The sequence below is a fragment of the Cadophora gregata genome, assembly GCF_030347475.1.
Source record: "Cadophora gregata isolate MNR1 chromosome Unknown scaffold_16, whole genome shotgun sequence".
NCBI lineage: Eukaryota > Fungi > Ascomycota > Leotiomycetes > Helotiales > Ploettnerulaceae > Cadophora > Cadophora gregata.
Genome location: NW_026695939.1, coordinates 291290 through 301691, shown reverse-complemented (window position 1 = coordinate 301691; position 10402 = coordinate 291290). Strand labels below are relative to the sequence as shown.

General features: G+C 49.6%; 1 protein-coding gene across 2 annotated transcripts; it reads right to left on the bottom strand.

Annotated features, from left to right (window-relative positions):
• Window positions 1-872: 872 nt before the first annotated feature.
• On the bottom strand, window positions 873-4379 carry ONS95_005351 (uncharacterized protein). 2 transcript variants are annotated; one of them, XM_058498755.1, is made up of 3 exons: window positions 3495-3556; window positions 2420-3445; window positions 873-2372 (listed from the first exon to the last, which is right to left on the bottom strand). In XM_058498755.1, exons 2-3 carry the CDS (start codon window positions 3363-3365, stop codon window positions 2008-2010), a joined length of 1311 nt encoding a protein of 436 aa, XP_058351020.1. In that variant the 5' UTR covers window positions 3366-3445; window positions 3495-3556; the 3' UTR covers window positions 873-2007. The 2 variants fall into 2 exon arrangements, with proteins under 2 accessions (XP_058351020.1, XP_058351021.1); XM_058498756.1 differs by having other exon boundaries at window positions 1525-2372; window positions 3501-4379.
• Between the last annotated feature and the right edge of the window lie 6023 nt (window positions 4380-10402).

Genomic DNA, 10402 nt, shown 5'->3' with positions numbered 1-10402 from the left:
TTCAGTATTCAGCACCCTCCTCTGCATACATACATACATACATACATACATACACCAATCCTCCCCACCAGCCCGTCTTGTTATCTTGTCAACAACCCTTCCTTCTCAACCCTCTCTCCCCTCCCTTCCCCACTACCCACGACCACCACACCACCAAAGACACACACAGGAACAAGACCCCCCCCCCCCCCCCCCCAAAAAAAAATCACGCAAAAATCCCAGGTAGGGAGGGACAACTCCCATTTCCAAAGTACGTTGGTTGAGGTCTTGCAACTCTTTATGTATTTCGATTATTTTATCATCCCATCCCCTACTCATCCCATCCCCTACTCCTCACCATCTCCCCGACTCCCCGACTCCCCAAATACACACTCCCTCCTCCTCTCCTACTCCTCCTCCTACTCCTCCTCACCTCTCCAGCCAGTTCCCCAGCTACCTATCTACCCATCTACCCATCTACCCATCTACCCATCTACCCAGCTACCCAGCCACCCAATTACTAGTAAACCAACCAACCAACCAACCAACCAACCAACCAAACCAAACCATTACGCCGTAAAATATATAAATCTCAAATCTCAAAACAGCGTAGTAAGTACCCTTTCTAAGAACAAAACACCAGATCAGATCAGATGAGATGAGATGAGATTAAACAGTAAAGCAGCCGCAGCAGCAGCATCAGCATCATCAGCAGCAGCATCAGCATCAGCAGAGAGAGAGAGAGAGAGAGAGAGAGAGAGAGAGAGAGAGAGAGAGAGAGAGAGAGAGAGAGAGAGAGAGAGAGAGAGAGAGAGAGAGAGAGAGAGAGACTGCGTATGAACAAACACTTAATAACCTCAAAACCCTCAAAAATCTCAAAAATCTCAACGCTCTCAATGATTTTCAATGATTTTCAATGATTTTCAATGATTTTCAATGATTTTCAACGGTCCCGACAAAGACAAAGACAGAACAGGAGCACGCAAGAGTCAAGAGTTCAAGCGCACAAGTAAGAATTCAAGATCAAGAGCAAGAATTTCCAGTTCGAGTTTCAGTTCGAGTAGAGAGAAACAAGATTCTTTTCACACACGGGGGTATATCAAAACGCCATAGGTAGGTAACCCAACCCAACCCAACCCAGTCCAGTCCGGCCCAGTTCTGTCCAGTTAAGTCCCAGCCCAACCCAAATCAACCCAAGTCAACCCACTCCCAAACCCCAATCCATCCAGCCAGTCAAATCCAGCCTAGCTAGCTAATCCAGCCAGTCAAATCCATCCCAAACCCAGTGACAATGACAATGACAATGACAATTCCGAGTTTCAATCCCAATCACAATCCCCAATCCCCAACACACTACACCACCCTACCCGCTCAATCAATCAATCAATCAATCAATCAATCCATCAAGCAACTCCTCCTTTTTCCGTTTTCCACACCGCATCATAGCTTAGATCCAAAGAAAGTGGACTGAATCGGAGAGAGAAGAACAGAATAGAAGAGCCATCTCATGCCGTTTCCCCAGAATGGAAAATATAATCCAAACATACACACACACACACACACACACACACACACACACATAGCGCCATTACCCATGCCATTCATGCATATTACGCCGTTGATCGAAGGCCGTTTTTTGGTAACAAACAAATGAAAAGAAAAAAAAGGACGAGTCAAATCCCGAAGAGTTGACACCGTCATAAGCCACCGTAGATACCGGCGGAAGAATGAAGAAAGTCAGAGAAAGAAGTAGTAACACAAGTATACGCAAATCGTACATCTTCAGAGACGAGCTCAAGAATCCTAGGAGGGGATGTGGTGACATCGGAACAGGATGCAGATAACGAAATGCTGCAACGCACGATATGCACGGGCCACGTGGAATGAGATCGCAACCGTAGATGGGCCACGTGTGATCGACCCGACCGTCTCTAATATTTGTGGTGATTGGACAACGTGACAGCGATCAAACCTTAAATGGCAAGGCAAAGATCGTAAGCAGAAAATCTTTTTCGTCCGTTGATCAGACTAGAATCGATCGGCGGGACGATAACCGTTGGGACGTTGGTCATGTTGGTATTGGACGCCGTTCATGACCTCAGGACCTGGGATACTTCGGAGAGGTGGCAGTTGCTGCTGTTGCTCACCGCCTTGCACACTGTGACTGTATTGCTGGGAAACGGGAGGTGGTGGTTGGTGGTACGAAGGTGCCGAATGTCCCTGAAGAACAGCAATCTCTGATCTCATCTGGGAATTCTCAAGTCTAAGATCATTGGCTTCTCGACGTGCGGCATCGAGTTCATGCTCTAGTCTCTGAAGGCGAGATTCAACACGAGAGAGTTGATTTTTTTGCTCTGCAATAACTTTGGTTTGGCGCTCATGCTCAGAAATAGCTATTAATCGTTAGACATGGACAAAAATCACCTGAGAGAATGCATACCCTTTGATAAAATCTCCCACTTTGAAGCCTTTGCTCCTCTCTCAACGCTCTGGAGAGTTCTGAGAGTATCAAACAGATCCTTCATCTCCAATCTCCGCTTTCGCTCCGCCAGCTTGTGAGAAACACGCAATTCTGGGGTCCGAGAGTAAGGTTGCGAACTATTCGGAGAACCACCCTCACCATTTGCCAGCTCGGAAACCTGTCTATGTTGAAGGCTGTGGTGATGAGTGTTCATCTGAAATTCAGAAGACTCCCTACCATACTCTCCGATGGGGCCACCATCATCCAGACGTCGCTGACCAGCTGGAAGACGCGACTCGGTGGTGTACTGGCTGCTAGCGATCGAGTCTGCATAGGAGTTACGTCTCGAGTCATCGTAGAACGAAGTTCCCTGTCTACTGCCAATATCATCACTAGGTCTCGCAGCCGACGGAATTCTCTGAACCTCCTCCTCAGGGAAAGCCCAAGCCTGACCTCTCGTAGGTTCAGGAGCGCGTGCGATAGCACCCAAAGCCGGACCCGTAATCTGCGGAGCGTTGCGCGAATTGTGAGAGGAATCTGGCAGGCGTGCGTAGTTGGGCTGGTAACCACTCGACAGGCGGAAAGGGCCAGAGTTTCGATCGGGGTGAGCGGATCCTGGGTTTCGTTGTTGGGCCAATGTGCTCTGCAATGAGGTTGTGGAGGGGTTGGCGCTCGCATAAGGTGAACTCGCAAGTCTCATGTCGCCAAAGTTGGCACCCAGTCTGCTGTCTACCGACTCTCTGCGCGAATCACCCATATGACCATTCTGTTGACACTGACCCTGACCCTGACTCTGATCGTAGAATTGGTGGTTGAAGCCATTGTATGTTGTAGGAGAAACAATCGAGGCGACGCTCATGGCGCCGGAAGCAGGAGAATTCAATGGCTGTGTGTTGGGGCCATTCGATATGGGAGAAGGGGTCATGTCGGTCGCGGACGAGGAATCAGCTCGCGAGAGACGAGGGTCAAGGTTTGGGGCACCATTGCTGGATTGCGTGGAATTATCTGCTGCTGTCAGTGACGTTCGAAATGTAGAAGACGATTCCTTGCTCACGCTTACTCGAGGCATCCTTTGAAGAGTAGTAGGCGGAATCGCGATGCTCGTCAGGTTTGTTGAGAACGCCAGCCAGGCCGGCAGGGAGTTTCTGGGAGACGTGTGGGGAGGCCATTGCGACTGCAATTGCGAGAGGCAGAGACGTTGGGAAGGAGGAGTGTTGGTGGTGAGAAATGGAATCGGCCGAGGCCAATTGGGGGCTGGATTGCCAAGTAGTGGACTGGATTGAAGGGAAGGGATTGATCGTGGAGGGAGGGATGTCAAAGCAACAGACACGTCGAGTGACGTGAGTGAGAAGTTGAAGAAGATATCCCTCGAATGGTTGTGGTGATCTTCTCGAGTGGAGGAGAGGTGAGGTGAAGCAAAGTAAAGTAAAGTAAAGTAAAGTTCGCTCGAGGTGACGGTTGAGTTGAGTACAGTAGTAGACCCGAACAGAGTGTGAACGTGCTCGCTCCCTCGTCTGCTGCGTCGCTTTGCGCTGCACCACACTGCCGCTTCAAGGAACAAGTCTCCAGTGAATTTTACCTAGTGCGCCGATTAGAGAACAGCGGCCGGGCTCAGGCTCAGGCTCAGGCTCAGCGTGGACGCTGCCAGGTGGGTGGGTTGACGGCTGCCGAGTGGAGCAACACTAAAGGTCGTTCCAGCGCAGGGTGATTGGTCGCTGAGGCCGATAGCTCATGTCAGGCTGGGTCCCGACTCCCGGTGTCTTCTCTCTCTTCCTCTCAAACGTTCCAATCTGTTTCCTCGGACTAAAAGAAAAGCGAGCGTGGGTGAGTGCGTCTAGATCGAATTTTGGCATGGAGGGGTTTGGCTTGAGTATATAAATACAGTAGGAGAACTCCAGTATTGCCTTAAGCTTAGTTCAGGAGGTTGACTTTTTGACTTGACTAGACCGTCACTTCCAGGCTGGCCAGACCACAGTCAGTCCGTGGAGAGAAAGGCTGTTACTGTAGGTATGCTGGCCGTTCAGTGCAGTGCAGTTCTCTCCGTAGAAGGATTCCCTCCCGTCTGGCTGCGGTGGCTGTCTTGCACATTGCAGTCTGCCTGCCCTGCCCTGTACTGGGTACCGTAGGTACGGGGATGATGAAAGCAGCATAGCGCAGTCAAGGGGGCAGCGTGGTGGCCTGGCCTGCCGGGGTGGAGAGTACAGGACGGAGCACACAGTGAAAGCCAACCAAGCAGCAGCGAGACAGGCCTGAAGACCTGCACAGATGCCTGTACAGTACTGTACAGGTGTGGATGCGCGGGTGGTCTTGAGTGGATTGGCGCACGAGATGTCTGGGATTAGGGGCGCAAGGCTAAGCTGCGTGGGTGCGGGAGAGGGGGGGTAGGGGGGTAGGGAAGGGGGAATTAGACGGAAGAAGGGATTTGGCCTGGAACTGGTGGGCTGTTGTTACTGTAGATGGCTGGTTGGTGGGATCTCACTCCAGGGCATAAGTAGAGCATGGGGCATGGCCAGGGGCATGGCCAGAGGCATGGCCAGAGGCATGGCCAGACTCAAAGACTTACTCAAAGACTTACTCAAACATGGGATAGGCATGGAACGGCATGGATGACTAGCAGCAGGGCAAGTACTTACAGTAGTAGGTACAGTAGTGAGGGAGGCATGGCATTTGAGTCAAGTGAGGAACTCTGTCAAGTCAAGTCAAGTCAAGTCAAGTGAAATCTGTCAACTCAAGTCAAGTAGTCAGCCAGCTTCACGCCGCGACGAACCATTGTCAGATGGGGGCTGCGAACCATTCGATACCTACCGGAGACTGAAACCGAGGCTTGAGCTTTGAGCCTTAACTTATTCGAACCTTTGCATTCATTATCTTCTCAGCACCACCACCACCACCACCACCACCATACGCTGCGTACACCTGCCACCACCAAACCAAACCAAACCAAACCAAACCAAACCAAACCAAACCAAACCAAACCAAACCAAACCAAACCAAGCCCATGTCTTTGTCGTCCACGCTGTGGAGGGAGGCACTACAACTGGAGAGACAATACTAATAATTTACCTAATCTGAAGAGGTGTACTGTACAGTAGTGACAACGGCCGCCGCCCTCTAGCCAGATCTGCTCAGATCGCTCTCTCGCGCGTGGCAGACCATCCTCATACCGTAGCCATGTCCGTCCCCTCCCCCTCCCCTATCGGCGACCACCTCCCCATCCAGCCAAACATCTCCCTCCTCTCTGCCCCGCGAATAATCCGCGATACTTGTACAGCAGCACAGTAGCATCGCCAGCCCGAAAATCTCCAAAGTCCCCCTCCCCGTTGCCTGCCTGCCGCCGTCCCGCTGCTACGTTAGTGGTTACCTCATTCAGGCCAGCCCAGCCGTCCGTCCCCCTTGCACTTATCCGGAAAAAGGAAAGCCTCTCTCGCTCTCTCGCTCTCGAGAGACAAAGAAGGGTGATCTCCAGGAATAATTCAATACCACCTTATGCGCAGGAATCAGAGATCGATTAGGCATTCTCTAAGGTATTTGTATTTGTATTTGTATTTCTTTCTTTAGCTAGCTACCTTAGCTTGTGGGTCCCCAAAAGTGCATGTTGTTGAAATACTTTTACTAATCATCCATCCCATCTATTTACCTCAACATTTAACTTAACCTCATCCGAGCACGCCTACCTACCTGTACGTAGGTAGGTAGGTAGATTATTCCATGGGGGCGGCCATACCTAGGTACGGTAGGTATTTACGTATCTGATTTAATTCTGCAGAGATCACGAGGTGTGTAGGTATGATATGATATGACACCCGTATCTCGAGTCTTGAGTCTCCTTCCTACCTACCTACCTACCTAGTCAAATCTCTGCCCGGCTCACCTTCCGCTGCACATCTCGAGTCACGCTACTGCGTAAGAAAGAAAGAAAGAAACCTGTACTTGAACGTGCAGGAGTGCAGGGTGGGTGGTGTAAGGTATGTATCGTGCCCGAACGTACCGTACCGCAGTTACCGTTCCTTCCTTTTCCATCTCTAGTGGGGAATGGATTCTACAGTACCTTACCCACCTCTTCCCCATTCCCTACCTTATCTTTATGTCCGGGGAATTGGAGGTCTGCAGTCTGTCGGTCAGTCAGGTTTCTGTACTGTATCCTTCACTCCCTCAAGTCCTGCCTATAATATAATCTAATATAAAACCACCCCATAACTAAATCCCCACCACCTTCCATCCAAGGACCAAGGTAAGTCACACAGTAACTCCTCAAGCAGGTCGTGAAATCTCCACGGGATCTTCTTCATCACCCACTCTCCATGCATCCAGCCAGCCAGCTAGTCAGCGAACAGAAAACACAGAGTATAATACAGTACTATACATCCATGACATTCGCAGGATTCCATCCTTGAACCACTCACTATACATGCGATGCGACGTTCATCCATACAGTAACTTAATGGATGTGTGAGTTCCAGCCGTCTGGTATCCAATTGGATTTGGCGGATCTGAAGAAAAAAATTTAGGTAGGTACTGTAGGGTAGATTAATAAGTATTATTGGAGTTGAGGTTTTGGGGGCGATTTGTTCCATGGGTTTGCTTTGCGGGTAGGTAGGTGGTGGCAGGTGGTGGCAGGTTTAGGGATTTGACACTGGCACTGGCGAATATATGGTTGTTGTAGATTTCATGAAGGGTTGGTTTAGTTTAGTGTTGATAGAAGGATCATGTGAGCCAAAAAGTGTGAAAACCACATGCACACCAGAGAGCAGTTTCTCATCCCATCCAACAAATCTCAATACCTCCCATCTCAATTCTCCAAAGCAATAGTACGTCGTCGTCACTTTGCTCAACGTATCCATCCACCCATCACCTTCCCCACTCCACCAACCACCCAGTCATTCAAAAGCAGGAACCCAAACCTTCACAACAAAGAGAGTTCACTGCACTGCACATGCACAGCACCGACATCGTCATCCAAAGCAAAATCAAAATCGAGTCAGTCAGTCCGTCATTCGTAAAAAAAAGTCAATCAAATCCCTCTTTTCAAAGTAAGAACCCTTAAAATCCAAAAACAAAAAACTTAAATATCCACTCACTCCCCAAGCGCCGGCCCCATCCAAGTTACAAGAAGTCTCACCTCGCAACCTCGCAAGTACGGAACTAAACTCCGAACCCATCTTTTCTATCGTTTTTCTATCCTTCTTCTTCTTCTTCTTCTTCTTCTTCAACGATATGATACTGGTATTGGTGCTGGTGCTGGTGCTGGGATAGGATAGGGTTATTATCGCTGAGAGTGCAACGATGATGATGGTAGTAGGCATTGAGGAATATCCTTCCCAGGAGACAAGAAAAGAAGAGATCATCAATAACGAAACAAAGAAACCACCCCGTTGTCCCACGTTCATACCCCGTGGCTTTCTCTGATCGATAACTTCAGCAATAATCCCCTTAAGACCAATAATCCCCCCAAACCAAGGCCGAGGTCAAGGGCCAAGGATATCTCGCCCGGGTAGCATGTGGAGCCCACGACATGGGATGGGGATGGGGATGGGGATTTTAACTTTCCGTGTACCGTACCCCGGAACTTTGATAGTATGTTTTGACTTTTTGACCTTTTTAACTTTTTGCTGTAGATTACAGTACAAGTACAGCCGAACGAGCAACGAACCTCAAAGGAGAAGGTGAAAAGGTGAAAAGGAAAGTTCGGTTAGAAGATAAAGGAACCCATGTGAAGATATCCATCTATCCATCTGTCTTTCTATCTCTCCCTCTTGCCGAGATTCGAGATTCGAGGCAATAATAAGGCGAGGCTTGACAAGACTAGGTAATTTACGAAGTAAAGAGAGAGGGATTGAGATCCCGACATTTGGGGAGAGCATGAAATGAATGAATAAATGGCATCCTACCGAGCCTGCTTCTTCTCCTCGGGTGAACTCCATACTATTATTGGCATCAAGAATAAAGCGGACTACTGAAGAAACCCATGCATAGGTACATATCTTACCCCATCCCCATCCCATCCCATCCCATCCCAACCCATGGCATCCCGTCCCGTCAAAATATAAATTACCTCTCCGCAAGGAAGGCGGCCTCCCCGATAAAGCACAGCCCCATCTCTCCTGTCCGGAAGTAAATTTACGGAGTATATCATGAATCGATTCAAGAACGTGCACGCACAGTACTTCAACTCTCCACTCTCCTCTCCACTCCACGTCCTATCCTGCCAAATTGATTTGCTCTGCCACCGGTTTATCGGCCTGTCCGTACGATACGGTACGAAAACCTGGTTACCCGTGATGATGTCTCGGGAAGCTTAAGACAAGACAAGACAAGGTAAGGGGAACAAAGCTCGCACGCATGCACACACCAGTTGGCAGTCAGTGCCAGTGCCCTGTGCCCTGTATCCCCATCTCTCGGTGATTTGCAGTCACGGAATGACGCCGAGCGAAGGCTGGGCTGGCCTCGCTGGCTGGCTCAGATAGCTTTTCCTTTGTGCTGAGCTTGAAACAAAATGATTGATTTTCTGGGGAGGGAGTGGAGCGGAGGAGGGCAGGAGGGAGGGGAGGGAAGAGAAAGTTATTTCTGTTTCATGATTTTAAAGTATCAATGAATTGAATAAATGAACAAAGCGGTCTTTTCCATTCGATCTTGAACAAACCCCCTCATTTTCTGCCCCGGGCGGACCTTTTACCTTCTCACTCACAGATGCTTGCTGGTTCATTGCTTGCTGATACAGCAATGTTGCTTGCTTTCTTCCTTTCTATCTATCTTGCAGCATGCGATCGATGCCACACCCTGCCATGCCATGCACGAAACAACGGGATGTGTTGCTTCTGCTTCTGCTTCTTGCTTTTTCAACCCTTTCAACCCGAATTTCAGGGAACATCCCAATACTTCGGAACTCATCGCTTTTGGGCGCCCCTCCCCCTTCAAGCTCCAAGACCTGTGAGTGCCACGCGCACGGCGAGCACGCGCTTGCAGGGCAGGGCTCAGGGTTGAGGGTTGAGGGAGGGTGGAGGGTTGAGGCAGGGGGGGCTCAAGGACAAGGGTGGGATGAATGAGATCCTTCGTACTTCGTACGGAGCGGAGGACAGCGCCGGGGAAGTAGGTAGGAGGGACTCGAGTATGGAGGCTAGGTCTGATGAGGGAGGTGAGGTGAGCTTCACGCTGGGAATAAACAGTGCTGTGTGATGTTTGAATTATGTATGGCACGTGAAGTAGGTAGGCTTCTGATTGGATGGGATGGAGGAGCCTGACACATAATAGATGACTGAATTGAGCAAATAGTGTAGAGTAGTATACCTTGGGTGATAAAGAGGGCATCGAATATCACCGTTTTGGGCAGTAAAGATTAGACGAGCTGAATTCGGGATACTAGAATGTCGATCTCCAGCTGTCAGGTACAAAGCATAAGAGGCGAGACAGGCAGCGATTGCGCCATCTGTCTGATGTTTGGAAGAACTAAATCAAATAATCCAATAGTCAAAATCAATCAATCAATCGGATCAGACGGCCGGACCGTTCAAAACGAACGACCCGAAAGGAAAGGAAAGCATGCCATGCCATGCCTTGTCCGATCGTGCAGGTTCGAGAGATTGGCTTTTTCTGATAGTCTCGGTTTCAGTCTCACCACTACCGGTAGTACTGCTGCGGCTTCCCGCACCCGCACTTGCACTTGCACTTACTTCCCCAGATATCGGACAGCGCGGCTGTACACTTAAGACGGACGATATCGTGGATTCGTGTGAGGGTTATTTCGAACCTTCGTACTCCGTATTTTGGGACTGGTTCTCTTCGCCGTTGACGTCGGATGGAATGGTGATCTGTTTCAAGTACCGGCTGTCTCTATTCTAGTTGAATTCGGAGCCGTTGAGGTTGGTGCACGTTGATGATCAAGCATCTTGTGGTACTCGAGGTCGAAATAGAGATTCCCCTTGCTTTGATACCAGCCTTAATGTTTGGAACAGAGCAACACAAGTG

Coding starts and splice junctions, on each gene's coding strand:
- ONS95_005351 (XM_058498756.1), bottom strand. CDS start 3,609: ATGGCCTCCCCACACGTCTCCCAGAAACTCCCTGCCGGCCTGGCTGGC. Junction 3,446..3,500: donor CTCTTCAAAGGATGCCTCGA/GTAAGCGTGAGC, acceptor TGACAGCAGCAG/ATAATTCCACGCAATCCAGC. Junction 2,373..2,419: donor GTGGGAGATTTTATCAAAGG/GTATGCATTCTC, acceptor AACGATTAATAG/CTATTTCTGAGCATGAGCGC.